At 20.5% G+C, this 21,556-nt stretch overlaps 2 protein-coding genes across 9 annotated transcripts; both read right to left on the minus strand.

Moving 5' to 3' along the window:
* Positions 1-644: 644 nt before the first annotated feature.
* LOC105736838 (uncharacterized) lies at positions 645-9,586 on the minus strand. Of its 2 annotated transcripts, none has more exons than XM_086917716.1 (14): positions 9,426-9,586; positions 8,519-8,645; positions 7,508-7,744; positions 7,021-7,192; positions 6,565-6,803; positions 5,765-6,104; positions 5,345-5,503; positions 4,887-5,100; positions 4,270-4,488; positions 3,261-3,457; positions 2,706-2,928; positions 2,119-2,280; positions 1,794-1,940; positions 645-1,076 (listed from the first exon to the last, which is right to left on the minus strand). In XM_086917716.1, the coding sequence occupies exons 1-13, from the start codon at positions 9,442-9,444 to the stop codon at positions 1,798-1,800; spliced, it is 2,451 nt and encodes an 816-aa protein (XP_086773842.1). In that variant the 5' UTR covers positions 9,445-9,586; the 3' UTR covers positions 645-1,076; positions 1,794-1,797. The 2 variants fall into 2 exon arrangements, with proteins under 2 accessions (XP_086773842.1, XP_086773843.1); XM_086917717.1 differs by lacking the exon at positions 9,426-9,586 and adding an exon at positions 7,946-8,015 and having other exon boundaries at positions 8,519-8,633.
* A 1,766-nt stretch (positions 9,587-11,352) lies between these two features.
* On the minus strand, positions 11,353-20,712 carry Elp6 (Elongator complex protein 6). Of its 7 annotated transcripts, XR_015295213.1 has the most exons (13): positions 18,145-18,268; positions 17,712-17,927; positions 16,504-16,781; positions 16,024-16,161; positions 15,448-15,673; positions 15,126-15,223; positions 14,081-14,371; positions 13,682-14,008; positions 13,372-13,560; positions 13,171-13,226; positions 12,492-12,722; positions 11,979-12,361; positions 11,353-11,547 (listed from the first exon to the last, which is right to left on the minus strand). XR_015295213.1 is itself a non-coding variant. In XM_086917718.1 (12 exons), the coding sequence occupies exons 7-12, from the start codon at positions 14,151-14,153 to the stop codon at positions 11,975-11,977; spliced, it is 1,263 nt and encodes a 420-aa protein (XP_086773844.1). In that variant the 5' UTR covers positions 14,154-14,371; positions 15,126-15,223; positions 15,448-15,673; positions 16,024-16,161; positions 16,504-16,781; positions 17,712-17,927; positions 18,643-18,713; the 3' UTR covers positions 11,889-11,974. The 7 variants fall into 7 exon arrangements, 3 of the variants coding, with proteins under 3 accessions (XP_086773844.1, XP_012348258.2, XP_003698075.2); XR_015295215.1 differs by lacking the exon at positions 11,353-11,547 and having other exon boundaries at positions 11,889-12,361; positions 12,528-12,722; XR_015295214.1 differs by lacking the exon at positions 11,353-11,547 and having other exon boundaries at positions 11,889-12,361.
* Between the last annotated feature and the right edge of the window lie 844 nt (positions 20,713-21,556).

The following is a 21,556-nucleotide window of genomic DNA, read 5'->3' on the forward strand; positions in this document are numbered from 1 at the left end:
TAAAAAAATATATTTTTTTATACGTATAATTACATATTACATAATAAATTTTGTAATAAACAATAATTATTTAATATGAAAAATATTTTAGATAATAAAATATTTTAGATAAAAAACATTTTAGATTTAAAAACATATATGATATCTTTGGAAGATATATAAATATATATATAAGTATATATATAAATATATATAAGTATAATTGAATATATAAGTATATATATATATATATATATATTGTAATTTTAAATAGTTATAACATATATTTAAATCTGAATCTTAGTAGTATAGAACAATGATAAAATTTATTTTTTCTAATTATATTTTTAAATAAATTATTTGCAAAAAAAGGATCAATAAGAAAGAAGTTGCTTATTTAAAACTATATAAAATTGAATATAATTATAAAATCTTAATTTTTATTATTTTAAGATTAATAAACATAATTTAATTGATTTTAATAAAATCTAATAATTTATAATCATATAATTTTTGTAATTTATTTAAAAAAACAAATCACAAGAAAAGAACCTTTCTCTTTGTAATTTTTCTTAATATTGGTTATCCTTTGATAATTATAATTTTCGATATAGTATTAATTGATGATAAAAAAATTTGTGATATTTAGCATAAAATAATAATACTTTTGTATATTTAATTATTTTTATTTATACAAGATTATATAATGCAATTTATACAAGAATATATAATGCAATATATAATATATATTAAAATAAAGTATCATAAAAAAATATTATACATATATGTGTAATATGTAAGTCCAATGTAAAGTATTTCATACTAAAACTATTATTTTATGTAATAATAAATTTTGTTTATAGGAAGGAGCAGGAAATAAATTTAAAGATAAACTAAAAATAGATTAAGTTTTATAAAAATTTAAATTATTTTTTGATATAATTTTAAAGTTATGATTGTAACATAATCATTACTATTGAATTTACACTTTTAATGTTAAGATTTTTAATATATTCATTAGAAAAAATAGTCATAATCTTTGAATTTTACTATTTTGTACATAATTATATATAATTTAACTATATCGTGCCAATAATCTGAAAATTAAAATTTTTATTTATCATTTTTTATATTATATTATATTATATATTATATTATATCATATTATATTTCAAATTGTTTATATTGTTTGTATGCTCAATATGTAATGTTATAAATTTTAAGATTTGAACTTTGAAGATTTTATTGTGAGATGGATATTGTGAAATGTGCGCAAGTAATTAAACGACGCAATAAATTATTTATTAAAATTTTTCTGCTTTTATATAGATGCTTTCATTATATTTTATTATATTCTATTATAATTATATATCTTTTATATATTTCTATATTTTATAATTATATTATATATATAATTATAATATATATAATAACATATTAATTATTTTACTATATGTATATTCTATATTGTTGTTACATTATGGGACACACAATATAATATGTACACAATGTGTGTGTGTGTGTGTGTGTGTGTGTGTGTGTGTGTGTGCGCGCGCGCGCGCGCGCGCGTGTATGTACACAAAATCTGAACGTGAACTAATACTAGATATTAATTATTATATATATTATATACTATGATATATTACGTATATTTGAAATTATATTATATTTGATTCTAAAATTTATTGCTTCTTGATATTTTTATATTTAAGTATTCAATTTTATTTAATGATATTATTATTATTATTTTAATGTTATATCGAACTATTATTCATTCTGATTATTTATATATTGAGAAGTTATATATAACTTACTATTTTACATATGTAAGAAGTCAATTACATACATCCTTCGCTCATTACCATTGATAGAGACTAATGTCAATATTATTTCACATAATCGGTCTATAAATGGTGAAATATGAATATTTATCGGAGTATTTTCTGCACGGGGTCTTACATCTAAAACATTATTTTTAAAAGATAATAAAATAAAATAAAATAATTATTAATATTAATCAATTTTGTATAAATACATATATAAAAATTATGTACTTATAACTGAATATATATGAAATATTGGATTTAAAATACGATAAATCTATCATTTTTCATAAATATATTGGAAAAGTATACTAACCATTTATAATAAACGTCTTGGGATATCTAAGAATATGTGATGTGTCGGATATTGTTACGTTATATGTTACTTTTTTATCAAATATATGGTTAAATTCCATAGCAGCAGAATCTGTATTGTCTCCCATTAACCAACGAATTAAACGTAATCCAATATGCGTGTCTTTATTTTTTATTATACATATAATGATTAATAAAAATAAATTAATATTTTATGTAATAAAAGTATATAGCATATTTATTTATTTATTTATTGTTGTTATCTATTACTATATACTATATATTAGTAACTATGTATCATATTTATTTGTAATTTTTTTTTTAATAGAAGTATATTTAAATTGTTTTTTGAAAGTTTAGGAAAAAATAAAAATCTATCACTTATAGTGAATATAAGCTATTAATAAAAGCTAATTAAAAGTTTCAAAGACATTTTTTTCAATGTTTGAAAATTAATAATATAAATAATTTATGCAATTTGTCTTATTTCAATAACAAACATATTATTTATATATCGTTACAAATTGACATAATCTCTGAATATCTTTATATGTGTTTTGTATAGATAATTATAATATTTATAATTACCTAAATATCGAGTCCAAAATAATCGTTCTTTTGGATTGAGAGTTTTTTGAAACATATGAGCAACACAACTCCAAAGTTGCTTATTTCTAGATGGTATTGGTACAATCAAATTTAATGGACACATTTCGTTATAATTCTGTTCCGTGCAAATGCATTTTTCAATTTGTTCATTCCATTTGACAATAATATTATCAGTTAAAGATGATTGCCAATGCGAATTTATCTGTATTATGAATCAAAGAGAGATATTTTACATATTTTTTAATATTTTAAATTATTAATATTGGAATATATATTCGCTAAAGTCGAAATGCAAATCTATTGCGAAATATTCATCTTTTTATTAAGAAGTATTTAGCTATACATATATAAAAATATATGAATATAAAATATAATCATATTTAATTACAATGACATAATGTCTGAATAAAATTATTTTGCATGTTACTTTTTTGTAGATTTAATTTTAAGATTATATTTAATATATAACATTTTTTAATATAAAATTATTTATATACACCGATAAATCTAATATATAATCTAATGAGCACATACCTGAATGATAAAATCACCTATTTTTGATTGAAAAATGATCCAAAAGCTTCGATGACAGGGCGAAAGGCATGCTACCGTAACTGATAAAAAAGCTTTTTTCATATTTTCCTTGACAACAATTGAATTTTGATTTATAAATAATCTTCGAGGTATTTTCCTCAAACATAATTCGGTCCATCGTGTTTGTTTCAAGGTACCTAGAAAATATAATTAATCATATTGTATATATAAATAATAAATAAATATAAATTATATATTATATATAATATATAAATTTCTTCAACTTCTGATATTATTTTTAAAGAATTTTATAAAGAAATATTATTTATATTCCAGCTTAAATGAAAAAATATAAGATAATTATAGAAAAGATGGTTGAAGTTTTTTATAGATATTTTTATGAGATCAATAAATTTTTTTTTATTTATATGAATTATATACTATGAAACGGACTAAATTACTAAAATAATGAATATTATAATAAAATATAAATAATAAAATAATGAAAATTGAATATTAATCCATAAAAATAATAATTTTTTTATAAACAATTTAAGTAATCTTATTATATCGAGGTAAAATATCTATATAATATAAAAAACTTAATCCGTTCATCTTATTGCGATATCATTTCAATTTGAATTAAACTTTGGAAAGGATAAAAATAGAAAGAAAAATTGTATGGTAAATATTTTTTATTCTTTGCAATTTATATAAATATTTTTTTTTAAAAGATGTGCAAGTCGCTCTATTGCAAGCATTTTTTGCAAATAATATAACAAATCCAATCAATCTTAAGATTCGTTTTTATTATCGTAACATCATATTTATAATTTATAATCTATAATATGCACAAAAGATTTTATTTACAATGATATACAATTTTGATATTTATTTATAAATATAATAATATAATATAGTAATATAGTATATAATAAATAAACACGTATCTTTAAATAAATTGTAAATTAAAAAAAAAAACATATATTATTAAAATAAGTTTACTTACTCGGTTTAGTTGGTCGTTTTTCCGATGCCCAAATTTCATATTCTATCGAATTTTCATACGGTACATTAATAGTTAAAATTTTGTCAACTGCTTGATACAGCTTGCTATATATTGTATATTCATTTGCAATTCCTAAACAATCGACTTGACCTTCTAAAATAAATGTTTGGTTCCGACCAAAATGAGGACCGATTGTCGATCCACACAACAAAAGGTAAGCTGTTAAAAATAAATAATTTATTATATATTATTTTAATGTTCATATTTTTGAACATTTAAAAAATCATATCTTCTTTTTTATATTTATTATATATTGTTATATTTATATATTATATATTTATATTTATATATATTTATAAAATATTCTTGATATAATTCTGATTGCATTGAAAAATAAATAAAATGAATAATGAGAAGATCTTTGAAAAAGTTGATTTTAAATTGATTGAAATAAATATTGTACATCGAAAATTATTATACAAAAATATTGGTTAGATTTTATTTTTCAAATTATAAATAATTACTTATCAATATTAAATTTCGACCAGTACTATATAAATATCAAATAAATACCAAATACACTAAAATATTTTGTTTCTTGTAACAAAAAAAATTACCTTTAGTTTTTTTAATTTTTCTAGCATAAAATTGTATTTTTATTATTGTGCTTCCATGACTGGTTAAATGAATGACCGATTGTGGTAACATTGTCGTAAAAAATCCATGTTTGTTTCCAAAAAATTGTATTAAGAAACCGACATTATTGGCGGTTGGATTTGTGAAATTTATTTGTCTCGTTACAGTTTCAGACAAGGGACAGCTGAATTTAATCTATGAATATAATTAAACTATACATTTTTTTAAAATATTTCATCTATTTTATATATTGTTTAAAATTTTTTTCCCCAATATATATGTATTAAAAAATAATAGAAAATATTTCATTATTGTTCTAGTGTGTGTGTATATATATATATACATTATATAATATTTTTTAATATAAATATAACTAAAATATTATTATTCTTATCTTATCTTAACAATATTATCTGATGCAAACGAGATATTTATTTACCGTAGCTTTTGGAATATATGTTGGCAATATATTATACAAATATGTAACCAGCATCAACATTTTAACACAATTTGGATATATAATGTCCAATGGTGAAATTATAAAACCAAGTCGTATCTTTCTCCATGCATTTACCACGCATATAGCATTATGTAATACCTGAAAAGAATAATATACGAATAAATTAATAAAATACATATTAATAAAATATATGAATATAACGATCTTAAAACTTAATATACACGTTCGTGTGATTAATATATATATATATATATATATATATATATATATATATATTATAATATATACAACTAAGTTCAATTATCATTTAAATACTACCATTAATTTATTTATATAATTAAAATGAGAATGAGCCGTATAAATAAGACGATTATTAAATGTTGCATGTACATATAATACCTCTTCATAGTTTCGTGGCTGGATATAGATATTATTTAAACTTTCTTCGATAAGAAAAGGACAATAAGCAGCTGTTACGGTAATTAATACCAAAGAATCCGACAAATCTTTATCAAAATTTTTAATGTTACGTGCCTCTGCTATATCTTTACTCTCATAGGGATTTAACACTACGCGAAAATCAGTCATCCATTCTTGTTTACGTCCTTCTTCATAATGGTAAGACAACCACCCCAATAACAATCGTTCTTCGAGAGAATAATAATTAATATCGGATGATTTATCGATGATCTTTGAATGAATATTTTCAATAATTATATTTTCAGATCCTTTATGGAAACTAAAAAATAAATATTTTAAGAATATTTGGGGAAAAATTATATAATTTTTTTAATATGCATATTTTTTTTAATTTTTTTTCTTTGTCTACTAATACAAATTAATCAAAATTAAAATTTATTTAAATAAAAAAACATCTTTTTTTTTTGTTCTATAAGATGTATTTGATAATAGTATTATACATAATACAATTTTTATTTTACAATATTTTACAAAAATTTTCAAATTTTCAAATTTTGATTTCATCTTTTTTTATTTTAAAATAAATAAATAGAATTAATAAGAATTATTTTCTTAAAAAGCATATATATTTGTATTAGAAAATCCTTCTTTAATCATTTTTTTAAATAAAATTTTGATGAAGAATATATTTTACGCGTAATATAAAATATGTAATAAATAAATATAATAAATTAATAGTATTGACTACTTAATATTATCTATAAAAAATTTATACAAACTTTGAAAAAGATAATGCTCCAGATTGTTGAGAATCTCGTATAGATCGTCTAAATGATAATGAAGGAATGAATGAAGGAGAATCTATCCTATTTTTATTTTCAAATTCACTTCTTAATACGAAACACTTATACATTTGCAATATTATATCTAACCAGCATTGTTTACTTCGACATTCGAATTTTTTTTGTGACAAAATTTCTCGTATTGATTCTATATTCGATGATTTTCGAGTATAAGCCTAAAAAATATAAGCAAAATTTTATTACATTCTTTTAATTTTTATTCAGAAATGTAATTTTGATAATTGTTATGTATTACAAATATTTATAATATTTATAATATTATATATTAAGTTTATATGTCGTCTTATATATATATATATATATATATATATATAGACATCATATATATATATATATATAGACATAAATTATATACATAAATTATATACTTGCTTTAGAACGTGTATTTTCCATCAAAATAACATAATCATCGTAATTTAATAAAAATTGTGGTAAAACGTGGCACAAATAAGCTCCATATTTTGTTAAAAAAGTAAGAATAGTATCATAAAAATTAAATATATAATTTGCCCTTTCAATGTCATTTTTTTCTGGTGGTTCTTTACTATTTTAATGAAAATATAAATAGAGTTATTAAGTATTATTTTTTTAAAAAGCAAATACATTTATATTAAATAATAAATAATAGATAACATTAAATATAGTATTTAATATATAAATAAATTCGAATTCTTTAATTCTTTAATCATTTTTTTTAATAAAATTTTAATGAAGAATAAATTTTGCATGTATTTAATGTAAAAATTAAAAAGTACAAAATATAAGATATATATATTCCCCATACATTTTCCCTACATTTAAATTAGCAAAAATTCTATCATTATATTATATTATTTAATTTTATAATTATAATACTCACAATTTTCCTATATAATCATAAATTACTGGTCCTAGCAATGATTCAAGGACACCTACTAAACCCAATTCTGGACCTTTTCGAATTGTAGTTCTAAACTGTCCTGGTTTCTTTGAATAAAATTTTGATAATATCATTGGAATGTTTAAAATGTCGAAATAAAAATTAAATTTGAAAGGTCCATTGTATAACCATTCTTCTGCGGCTTGTAGCGTTTGAATCATATAAATTTCATATTCGCTATAATTGAAATAATATTATAAGATTATTAATTAATATTATATATTATGTTTTTAAATATATTATACAAATAATATGTTGCGTGTAAATATAATCAATAATATAATAATAACGATAGAATAGTATTTATTATGAATAATAATATAATAAATAAAATAAGCAAAAAATATAATAATTAAACAGTAAGCAAAAAAAACTCACTTATTTTTATTATCAAAAGGAAAAAATGGATATTGCATTGATTCTTGAATTATTTCTTTAGTTGTGATATCTGTAACGAAATTTGGAATTTTTGTTTCAGAAAAAGGTTTTTCCGATACGAATTTTTTTGTTTCTTCCTCAATATTGTGATTATTTTTTTCGTATGAAATATCCGACTTGTATATAGCTAATTTATATTTATTTTCTGTTAATTTTTCAAGCGAAATTCGATTTTTTCGAGTAAAATAAGTTAAAATACCTATTTTTAAATCTGATTTTTTCTGAAATAAAATATAAATGTTAAATCAATTTAATCACACTATTGATAAGTGTGTGTGCGCAGGCGCGTGTGTGTATCTGTGTGCAACATATAATACTATTAATAATGTATATTTAGTATAATATATATATAATATATATATATATATATTATATATATTACTAGTTACATTATTAACGTAAATATTATATATTTACGTATTAAATATAAGATTAGTTGAAAAAAGCATTCAGTAAGATATAGAATTTTTTTTTTATCTAATTAGAATTGATAAAAGAAAAAAAATCTCTTACATTTTCTTGGTTTTGATTGCAGATTTCATTTCCTTCGTCGGTAAAATTGGATATATATGAATCGGAAACACATGTTCGTTTATCAAAATTAATTGATTGAATTTCTTCAAAATCGATAATTGAATTTCTTAAATACATATATGTAGTTAATAAACAATTATCAGATGTAGCATAAATCGTTACAGGACAAATGGCAATTCTATCGCCATCGAAAAATTCAATGGTCGTGCGAAATGAAACAGGTGCCTTGCTTTTAAATATTATTCGTACTTCTAATTCTGAAAATCTTTTGTAATAAATTTACAATCATTTCGTAATATATTCGTAAATATATAAAATAGCATAATCGTAAATATATAAAATTTTAAAAATATATTTTTTAATGAGAAAACAAAGAATATTCGATAAAATTAAAATATTAGATATATATATTTTCATTCATGTAAGAAATGTAAACATACAAACATAGTAATATTCCTTTGTAATAATGTTCTTTGTAAAAATAATAATAATACTTATATTATGTTAATTAATTTGAGTTTGTTGTAAGTACAATGTAATAATTAAAACATATTACAATTAATATAGTTTTTTTCAATGAATATAAATATGTTTTAATCAAAAACAAACAATATATGTTATAAATTGGGAAAGCATACATGCATATGTAAAGCATATGTAAAAACATTTTTATATATTTTTATATATCTTGCTACGTTATAATGAAATAAATAAAAATTTTTACACTTGTTTTGAATATATTCTTGTAACGTTACATATTTTTTGTCATTTTTTTATTCAAAATTGGAATTAATTTTTATGCAAATTTTCCATCTTATAATATCATCTTATAATATGCATATAAATAAATCTAAAAAAATGAATATTTAAACGTTTAATTACTTACTCAGAAGCATATGCAACATTTGTATCTACAAAATGTATAAGAAGAATATTATCCATGTATTCTCCAATGGAATATTCAGGAGACAATTTTTTTGCTAGAATAACTGTATCCTTCTCAAAATATTTTATAATTAAATGAAACTTTTTTTCGATCGATGTATTTAACGGTACAGGTGTAAAAAATATATCTGAAAATTCAGATTGAATCGTACAAGCAGGATATTCACCGATAAGACATAATTTATTAAACATTCCACCGTTCAATTCATCATGGATAAATATCGGTGCTTCAATGTTAAAGTTTCCTCGTGATTTCGGTTGAAATGTTAATTCGAAGCTACATGCTTTTCCTTGCTCTAAAGTACATTGAATATAATCGGATGTTATGATTGGTTTTTCACCGTTGGACCAGTGAATAGAAAATGGACAAGAAGCAATTGAAAAATTGCTGATATCTATTTGAATAATTTTCTCTTCCAGCGAATCATAGTTTTTTATATAGAATTCATCTGAAATCTTTAACGCGAAATTAATTTAAAATTAATAAATATCAATTTTCTCTTTGATAGTTTTATATTTTGGATTTATCGTTAAACGTAAAATAATTTTTTATACATACATATATATATATATATATATATATAGAAATTTATAAAATAAAGATAATAAATATAGATTTAGTTCCTTTCGAAATGTAATTATTTTTACGCTTAAATAATAATAGAAATTTTATTATTATCTCTTTGAATCGGATTATTCTATATAATATTTTTTGGACAATTGGCACACTTACAATGTTTGATAAAATGTTGAAATGGAATTCCAATTTGTTAAAAAAAATAAGATGGCCTGCAACTGTACAATCAATGGACATCGTCACGATAGTCGGAGGTAACTTTTCTAAGATGAAGTTTGGCACATTAATATAATATCCTTTAAATTGTTTTAAATGTTCCGAAGGTTTGAGCGATTTGGGATGTGTTATTGATACTGGACCGATAATACCGTTGATAACAATTGGAAGATAAAATGCGTAACTAGCCAAATCAATAGGGTCAAAATGAAGATGAAATTCTTGGCTAGTATTAGGTGCGATAAAAATATCTTTATCACCTGTTGATTTGTTAAAAAAAAATAAATAAATGGTAATTCTTTACTTGATCGTAACAAAATTTATATATTTGATTTTTTGATAATTTTATTTGATAATTCTTTTTATTCTAATTTATCAGAATTGATGGCAGATAAATGTAATTTGCTATTTATATATAAAGCTTAATTAAAAATTGAACATACCTATACCAGGATCGTGCCTTTGCGACGAAAGACAAACACGAAATTCTGGATATTCTTCTAGTAAAAATTTTAATTTTAGCATAGTTGTCCCGACATTTGTTGCATTTATCAAATAATGTTGATACGCAGAGGCGCTTATTCGTCGTAAATGTAAAAATTGCGGATTTAACTTCAATTGTGGATATGATACATTGCCTATGATTTTTAATTGAAGATTTAAGTGCTTTTGTATCGTAACGCGAATCACCATAGTAAAATGAAAACATAAACTAAATGTTAGATAAATCTGTAAGATAAAAAATATATTATTCATTCAAACATGATAAAATATATTATATATTATTCTTATTAAAGATAAATAAAGAAAAAGATTAATTATTTGTTTTATTTATAAAATTTATTTCTTCCTAATATATTATAAAGATTGCCTATTTATTCCTACCTCTAAAGTAGCAACTGCACGAGGCGACATTATTCCGTGAAGAGGACGAACAATGCATCCATGAACCAAAGAAGAAGAATCTACTTCGAATTCGATCTCAACGTACTCAAAATTACGTAAAAAAGCTATTGTTTTCGTTGGCAGATTAAGCGGTATTTCACCAATATTTATAATATCCTTAATAAAGCTAACTTTGGGTATAAATCCTGGAATGCTTATTCGTATAGTATTATAACTGCTATTTTCACATTTCATTATCAATTCCGCAGAAGTGGATTTTGAAAAATCAGGCTTGTAATATACATAAATGAATAATGAAGCATTTCCACGAATGACACCTGATATTGGCTCGACAAAAAAGCAACTTGTGCTTGGTATTTCCCACCTGATTTGAAACAAAATTTTTAAATATTTTATAATATTTATTATATGTTATATAATATCTATATTAAATATTATAACGGAATGTCTTGGTTAAACGATATTAATATATTTTTCGTGTAAAAATTAGAAAATAACTAATTTTTATTTAACAATCTAATATAGTATAATATAGATATTATAATTATAAATACCGATGATAAAGAACTATAAATAATTTTCGCGATATAAGTGAAAGTATTAATTATGTAAAATGTTTAATTAATTATTCATTATGTGTTAGTTATATATAAATTTCTTTTTCATTATATTCTAATTGAATTTTAATTGAAAAAGTTAATATACTTTTTTATTCGTATTATCTTTATCTTTATTTAATATAATTATAGATAAAATTGTTTTATTTTACTAATTTAATTCAAACAAATTTCTTACTGGAACTTGGTTTTTGCATCCAATTTATTTCTAATCTGAATAGCACAATCCATTGGTCGATAGATTTCTTCCTTTAACCAATCTTGACCAAGAGTAATTTCTCGAGTATCTAATGATAATTGTTTTTCAACAATATTGGCAGTAACGCTAAGTTCGAATGAATGATTGTCGTTAATAAGATAACCGATATAACCGTTAAATTTGCCAATATGATATGCACGAAATTCGACTAATCGCGTTGCGATTAAACCGGGTGGCAAAATAATTAAATTCCCTTCCGGGAAATTAATAAATTTAGATAAACTCGTAAAGCGAATCATAATTGAAAAATCGTTTAAATTTTCTACGATTAATTGTTTATAGTTGTGAGTTTTGGGAACGACCTGTAATAAAATATGTAATAAAATATTTTTTTAAATAAATAAATAAGAAATATTATCAAACACATTTTGAAGAATATAAGACAAAGATAAATTTGTCTTAATTTTTTAAAAATGTCGATAAAAAATTTACCATTCCAAAAGCGAATAAAGTAGGATACATGCGTACGTTGTATATTTGTAAAGGAGTTAAAGGTATTAATACTTCGGTACTAGTCGATAATTTTTTAACCGAAGTATAGCACTTCACTGTTTCCGATATTTTTTTATGTTTCCACTTAGGAATATGAACAACTTTTTCCATAATTTCTTCGTTATTATCATGTTTTTTTACAATAATATCTTTTTTCAACTTCGATTTTATCTTGAAATAAAATATTGATAATAAATCGTTAAACATGAATTAAGATATAATACAAAATAAAGAGGAAAATATATCTTTTATCATAAAAATGTGAATATAAATATATCGAAATATAAAAAATTTCGTATTCGCTTGACGATAGATTACAGAGAATATTCGTACAAAGTTGATATAAAATTTAAAGATGTTTCTACAAACAAAAAATAAAATGAATATAAAGAAAAAATGAAAAAAAAATGTATTTTTTATTTCATAATTTATTTCATAATATTTATTCAAATTTTAATTTGTACCCTTTCAAATTTTTCGATACTTGGGTTATAGAATATATTGTATTAAAATATAAGATTTCATTATAGACTAAAATATAATATATTTCATTATGAAAATAGAATTTTTTTTGGCTCTTTTAATGTAATATATCATTATATTAAATAGTGCAGCTTACTGTAAGAAAATGTGATAATGGCATTTTCCGAGTATCTTTCGGGAGTTTCCGTATATCTGTAAGAAAATAATAATATGCAATTATGATTATTATACATTTTAGAAAAGATAATTTATTATACAAATTCACAAGATTAATATTTGATACTTCGATAAAATATACATACATATATATATATAATTTTTATATAATATCAATTACCTTTATAATATTCTTCAAAAGAACTTATCGCTCGTGTCATACATGATTGTTTCGTGGTAACCAATAGTTTCACATTCACTCTACATTGTATTGAATATCTTCCTACTTTGATTTTCGTTTGGCGTCTAGTTTTCATCGATTCGCATGAATCAGCCGCAATATCGAAATAAATCTTGAATGATGAACTGACTGTGAATTAAAATGCAAAAACTGGAATGAATTTCGCTTTTTCAATAGTTTATCACCTCGCTTGGATTAACCAAAAGATTAAGAAAAATAAAAAAAAAATAATAAAAAAAAGAATGCATACTATTTTCTTTTCCTCGAACTTTTAAAAGTACTTCTATAGATCCTTCTGGTTTTAATAAAATCGTCTCTGGATAGCAATGAGCCGATGCGTTACGCACGTAACGACAAAATAGAGGTGCAAATTTTAATGGATTCGATATACGAACTACTCGCTGTGAATTTTCACCGACATAAAGTTCTCCGAAATAAAGTATATCTGGTTGGAAGAATAAACGTGCAACTTCCGTTTCTCCATGAAGACAGAGCCTTACGATGTCGTTGAGATCAGAATCAATGCTCGGTTCCGAAGACGAAGACGAAGAATTATCGTGCATAATTGGCACATATTCTGTTAAAATATAGCATTATATTTTGTATTTAGTTTTTAATATTTAACTTAAACACATATAAAGTAACTAACGTTTATGATCATTAGTAATTTGTAAGTCTTCGTTTAACTCTTCTCGCACGCTTTCCACATCTTCTACACTCATTTATGATAAAACTAGTTATTTCATATTTTAAATATATTACAAAGCAAATGGAAAACGGAAAATATGCATAACATAGAAAATATAACACACTCAATATGTGTTTCGTTTCTGTAACGTGTACTCTGACTATTCTTAAAAATGCCATAAAATCTTTCTCTTGTTTCGAACTTTTTTCCGCTGTTTTTCGCCATTCAATTAAACTGTCTATCGGTGTAAATCTAAAATTACATTTTTTATTAAATAATTTTCCGTTGTAAATTAATATATTTAGATACAATATATAGATACAATAAATAAATAAATAAATAAATATAGATATAAATATGTACATATATGAAAAAAGAAACATAAGTTTCGATACAAAAATATTCATTTGAAAACAGCAATACAATATTAATATCACCTACTAATGAATAAATATATCAAAACCAATTAATAATTAATTATATATAAATATTATTATATACTATTAATATACTAATAAATAATTAATTATATATATATATATATATATATATATATATATATATATATAATTAATAATATATCAAAATTAGTAATTAATTAATAATATATAAATTAATGAAATATGATATACAATAATGATAAATAATTTGCTTAATTATATAAATAATGAAAAATTTTTACGAGTATATAAATATATCGCATAAAATAAAATTTTAAATTATAGGTAGGTATATATGTATATATTATATGTAATTATATTTAGTAGATATTTAATTAATATATATTATTATATATAATATATATTTAATAGTAAATTTAATAGTAGATATATATATATAGCCATATAAATAAAAATATAAAAACCGAAAAATATTTAATTTAAAAAAGATATTGATTAATATTAGAAATAAATGAGATAAAAAATCTAAAAAATATATTTAAAAAACATTATATTATAAATTGTTTAAAAATAATAAAATATGTTATAAAATATATTTAACTTACCCTACTTCAAAAATAATACCTTCAAACGGTCCAATACGACCTTGAGTCGGTCGAATTTCGAAAACACTATATACAGGATATTTCTTACGATCAATATTCTAAAAAACATACAAAATCTTATATAAAATTATTTAAAAAATCATATTAAACAGCAACAAAATTATAGCTATCATATATCTTAATATGATATATATTAATAAAATAATAATTTACTTAATTATAATGAAAAAATAAATTTAATATAAAATAATGAAAAAAATAATAATTAATATTTTAAATTTTCATTGAAAAATAAAAATGGTTAAAAAAAATGAACATTTACCCGCACACATACAAATTCATTGTCAATTTCACCTAATACCACATAACTCGCTACTTGAGAAGAAATATTTCGAACGACAAAAGAATCATATTTTCGAGTATTAGCAACTGTTTTCGCAAAATCAATCAATGTGAAATCTCCAGTCGTATTTGGATGATAAATTATTAATCGTGGTATGATTATTTTGATATTAAAAGGGATGCGTATATTCGGAACTGATTTGATCCTGAAAAAAACAAATGTTGTAACAATTTTTGTTAATTGTATTAAATAATTTTCCTTGCATTACAATTTGATTAGAAAGAAATGTAAAATATTTATCAAATTGTAATAATGTAAAAAATCAAATGTAACGAACATCTCCACTATATGCAGTTTTCTACTAATATGGTAATATTTGCTTAATCATTAAAAAACAGTATATACTACATATAAAACAATATAAAAAACAGTATAAAAAATATATATATACTTATGTATAGTAAATATATTTTTAAATCGATATTTTTTCCCAAGTTTTTCAAAAATGCATCATTTTGTAGCAATATTGTATTTAATATAGATGGTAAAACTTACCAAAATTCACTGACAAACGTTCCTTCATTTATACCAATTATTTCAACGGTAAGCTGAAATGGTTTGTTAGGTCGGACGATTCCACGCATAGGCTTCACCGTTATTTCTAACTCATTAATACCAAGATCAATTGAAAATCTATTAATATTAATTTATATAATCTATTAATATTAATAATAATGTTAATAAACTAATATATATAATTATTAATAAAAAGATATGAATTTAAATAAGAAAGTAAACCAAAAATAATATTTATTATTATAATATAATAATATTTTTATATAAAATTTTATATGAAATGAATTGATATTAAAGAAACATCTGGAAATATTTGGAGAATCCAACCAATTTATTTTAATGTTTAGAATTGATATCGAAGATAAATCAATCGAAAGATTCCATATGTTTCTTAACACTTAATATGAAATGAAAATAAAAAACAATGAATGATAAATATAAACAATAAAGCTTTAATACCTAGTACTTTTACCACCTTCGTTTTTGAGAGTTATTATTTTAATACCGGAAGAATGCCCAATGTCAACGATTCCAAAATCAATTGATTTCGGTTCAATACTAATACCTTCGACTAATAATTTACAAATAACACGATAGTCAAGAATTTCTCCATTAATCTCAATCGGAATCACTACGTGTAACAAAGATGGTCGCTTAAAGGAATACGTTATCATTGTACGTATGCTAAATCCCGGATTCAATATTATTCCTTTATTCAAACTTTCAATTTGAAAAGACTGAAAAGAAAATCATAAAAAATGAAAAATAAAAATTATTTTCATTATTAAATTATAAAATATAATTATATAATATAATGAATAGTAGTACTTTATTGATAAAATTTTTAAAGTTTAAAGTTTATATTAATTTTTTTAATGTTAATTCTAAATTATTCGTTATATATAATAATACTTATTAAAAACTCTGAAAAAGTTTTTAATAAACAAGAATCAAAAAATATTTTCATAATTATAAATAATTTTTCATTTTTTTAAATTTTTTAATTTTCTTAAATTATTGTAGAAAAATAATTGTATTATCGCTTGTCACTGAAATTATTTAAATATCGTCATAATTAAATGAAATATTTCTGTATAAAGAAGTTAATGTAATTTGTTGACAGCATATACGTTTGTTATTTTAAAAAAAATTGCAGATAGATCGGCAGTATTTCATTTTCGATTAATTTATGATAAAAATTGAATAGAACTTTTAAAAATAACATGTTTTTTAATAAATAAACTTAGATAATGTCTGACTATTCGAAATGATATAAATATCAGATGTTAAATATAGTATATATGTATAACATTATTTAGAATATTTAGAATCTTTAAATATGATAGTTTATTTAAAATTATATCACTTGCTAAAGAACAAGAATCCTGAAGGATTTAGCCGTAAAGCGTGAAAGAGAAAAATATCTTTTGATAAAAGAATTGTAATTTATTATCTTTATGCTAAATTATCAAGAGATAAATAAAAAGAAATAAAAAAGAGATTAAAAAAAAGAGAGAAAAAAAACAAAATTTTTAATATTTTATTATTAAATATATGTTAAAATTTTATTTTCAATTTATTTTTTTAATTTTTAAGAAAATTTAATGAAATCTTTTTATTTTTTTAAACAATTGAAAAGTAACAATAAAAACATAATTTTAACTTACTATTGATTTAGTTTGATAAATTCTAACAAAAGCCGATTTTTTGCCTGTATTCTTAATAGTGATAGATTGCTGACATGTAATTCCTTCACTGGCCTCTTTGAATTGAATAAATTTGGGATAAATATGAACTTCATCATGTTCAACGATTTCATTAATCGTATTTGAAATATGTTGGACTTCGATGCCTTCTTGTATAAATACAATTGATTTATTGGGCTAAAAACAATTTAAAGTGTTTCTTCAAACCAAAATAAAATAAAGATCAAAAATAAAAATATTGTGTTTTTGATTTGATATTTTAGTCATTAATTAAAAATTAATAACAATCTGCAGACGAAATCAAACTTTTCTACACGAATAAATATAGAGCAATTCAAACAATGAATAACTTGTCGAGTTTACAAAGAAAATAATTGAAATTAATATTACTTACAGAATTTTTTAATTTCCCAATATCTGTATGTGCATTAAAGGCCATTTTATGATTAATAAAAAAATCTCCAATTATAATTAATAAAATGACCCTAACATAACCCTATCTTTTATAACAACAGAATGAGAATAAATTCAAATTAAGTCTTTTGTTTGATAACTTCATATGTAATTATTTTTATATATATAATAAATAAAAATTTGTTAATTATCTTAACATATTATTTTATTAAATGTCCTTTTGATATAGATATATTAGTAAAATTTTTATTCAATTAAAAATTAACATATAATAAATATTTCAAATAAAATATATCTAGTGAAATCGAAGGAGTCAGAACGAATCTGGTCAATTCCTAATTACTTATTATGTGTTATTAAAAATAAAACAAATCGAGTTTTTCAACAAATTGAATTGAAAAAAATAAATTACATTGTTTAATCACTATCATGAAGAGATGGAAAACAGAAATCTATCATGTACTTAAATAATACTTACTTATAATAATTCACAGGAACATTACAAAATTAATTTTTGAAAATAAACATAAGAATTTCATTAATAAAATTACACAATATTTCATAATAAGATATATTGTGAAGTTGACAACTATCTATTTTTTACATTAAAGATTAAAATAGATTAAAACACATTATATTTGAAAGAAAAACGATGAAAATATGTTTAATTATTTTATATCTTGTATGTTATCATGCGAGATCATCAAAAGATAAGGAAAGGAAATAATAGAAAAAGACAAAAATATGATAAAATTTGGAAATAAATGCTATGTCCAGAGTGTCGCAACAAATAATAGAAAAAAAATAAAATAGAATAAGAATTAATCTTCAGTGCCATCTTTTGAAATATATCTTCAATAGCAAGATAAAGTAGAATAAGAATTTAAAATTAACGTCATCTTTAAAGAATTTTGAAGAAACGTTTTGATATTTTATTAGAGATAGCGCTGATAATTAATTATTACTCTATTTCTATTTTTTTTTCTACTATTCCTTTTCATATTTATATTTCATTTGCATCACTCTGAAAATAATGTTAATTTCCAAATTTTTCTTATTTCTGTTCTTTTTCACTATTTCTTATATTTGTTTTTTGTCCTTGTTTATACTTGTTTTTAACACAAAAGTGAAATATTGAATTGAATACATTTTTATTTTTTCTTTTCCAAAATTATGATGTATTTTATTTTTTAATATAAACTATATAGATACTATATTTTTAACTTTACTCTATACATGATTTTATGCAATATTAAAGTCTTTAAACGAAATTATTGGTAGAAATTTTGATATATGCAATTGATCTTCAAATATTTTTAAAGATTATATTTTTAAATTATTTTTAAATTATATTTTTAATAAAAAATATTATGTTTATTCATGTTACTATTTATTCATCATTCTGCATAATTTATTATAAAATTATAAAATGAATTTTAAGAAATTTGATAATAATAAATATTTATTGTCTTTTTATCAGGAATATAAAATAAATAAAATATATATAAAAAAAATTAGTAAATTTATTTATCATTAGTCAATTTATTTATAATTTATAAAAATGTAAGCATATAATTAATTTTACATAAAATTTTTACAGAAAATTTATTTTACCTTAACAAAGTTGATGTACCAGGTATATAAATTTGTACTTGACGATCTGACAACTTATATATATATTTTGATATTTGGGGCCAATTATATTTTATTCTAATATTATCTATTCTCCAATTAATTATTAGATTTCCAGATATATCACTAGAATATCCTGTTTCAAGAGGTTCAATTCTAATGAATAAATGAGCAATATATTTAAGAGTTTGTGCGAATATATTAGAAAAAGAGTTCTTCAATTCATCTTTATAAGTATGTGTTACAATACAAAGTTGAACTGTATTATACTGTTCAATCAATGATCTTAAATATCTTACATAATACATAGCTTCTCTCAAATTAGTTCCGAAATTAAAAATATGATTCAAATCATCTATTATAATAAGTATAGATTCATTGCTTTGCATCATTTTATCACATTCATTTTTAATAATTACAAATACATCATTAATTATACAATTTTTTATTGGTTCATATATATATTCCATATTAAATGCAATCATTTTCATTGGTTCTATAATTGTAATCTTATTTTTTTCTTTTAATAATGTAAGATTATAACCAAATTTCATACCCATGTTATGATAATGATTCATTGTATTATGGAATAGAACAAAACATATTCCATAATTATTTTTTAATGCATTAAATATAACAGAGTTTAACAAAAAGTTTGCATTACTATCGTGCTGTTCTTCAATTAAAATTAATTTTCCATTCATATTTACTTTATCAATACCAAGTATGTTAGACACTGAATCCATTATACTAATTATAATTAACACTAAAAATTATATTTTTAAAAAATTTTTAAATTTATATTGTAAAACAAATATATTTATTATAAATAATACTGACTATTTATTGTTACCTAAAAATTACATGAAAATTTAGGTTAGAACCATTTACTATCTATTTAATATATTATCAAATTATTGGGCAAATGGACAAGTGGCGCGTTTTTTGAAAACGTTTTAACATTTGTAATCACAATTTAAAATAAATTTATTTTCATATAATAAAAACTAAACAGATATAAAATATAAATATAAATTTTAATATTTATCATAATTGTTGATGCGATGTTAAGCTTATTAAGTAAAAAAAAAATTTAAAAATTAATTATTAATATTTCAATAGCATGTTTAATATTATTCATAAAAAATATAACACAATAAAATATAAAATATCATAATATATTTACATATCACTTTTTAAATATGAATTTTACATAAATACTATATTTGTACATTATGTAATATCATATTAATAATTTTTTGTAATGGATTATAAAAAATATTAAAAATTAATCTAAATTTAAAAAATTATTTAGAATTGTTATTTGTAAAAAATATTATAATATAATTATTAATAGTATATTAATAGTAACTAAATATTTATAAAAAAATATTAAAAATAAATATATCAATGATATATAATATATGTAATATGTAAAATATATTTTTTTATTAAATAAATATAATATTAAATATTTTTAATATTTTATGTGTATATATATATATATATATATTTGGTATTAAATAATAATTAAAGTAGGAAAATATAATATATAACGTATAAAATTCAAACTTTTTAAAATAAAATATAAAAAATATTATTTTATATTATTTTTGCATAAATATAAATATAATTTTGAAATATATAAATATAAATTGGAATTATAAAAATATTTAATTTTTATAAATATTTATTTATAAATAATCGATAATTTTGTTAAATAAATAAAACGATTTTCGAAAATAAACATATCAATGAAA

The sequence above is a fragment of the Apis florea genome, unplaced genomic scaffold, assembly GCF_048593485.1.
Source record: "Apis florea isolate Af1SG1 unplaced genomic scaffold, ASM4859348v1 contig_2272_pilon, whole genome shotgun sequence".
Taxonomy (NCBI): domain Eukaryota; kingdom Metazoa; phylum Arthropoda; class Insecta; order Hymenoptera; family Apidae; genus Apis; species Apis florea.

Bases quoted from the DNA above. Each gene is read 5' to 3' on its own strand.
- Elp6 (XM_086917718.1), bottom strand. From the start codon at position 14,153: ATGAGTGTAGAAGATGTGGAAAGCGTGCGAGAAGAGTTAAACGAAGAC. The intron at 13,561-13,681 runs GTATGCATTCTT...TTTAATTCACAG, and splicing joins AGTTCGAGGAAAAGAAAATA to TCAGTTCATCATTCAAGATT. The intron at 12,362-12,491 runs GTAAATTTTTTA...ATTTTATTACAG, and splicing joins CTTTATTCGCTTTTGGAATG to GTCGTTCCCAAAACTCACAA.
- LOC105736838 (XM_086917716.1), bottom strand. The intron at 7,193-7,507 runs GTGAGTATTATA...TCATTAAAATAG, and splicing joins TATGATTATATAGGAAAATT to TAAAGAACCACCAGAAAAAA. The intron at 5,504-5,764 runs GTATTATATGTA...TATTCTTTTCAG, and splicing joins AGCCACGAAACTATGAAGAG to GTATTACATAATGCTATATG.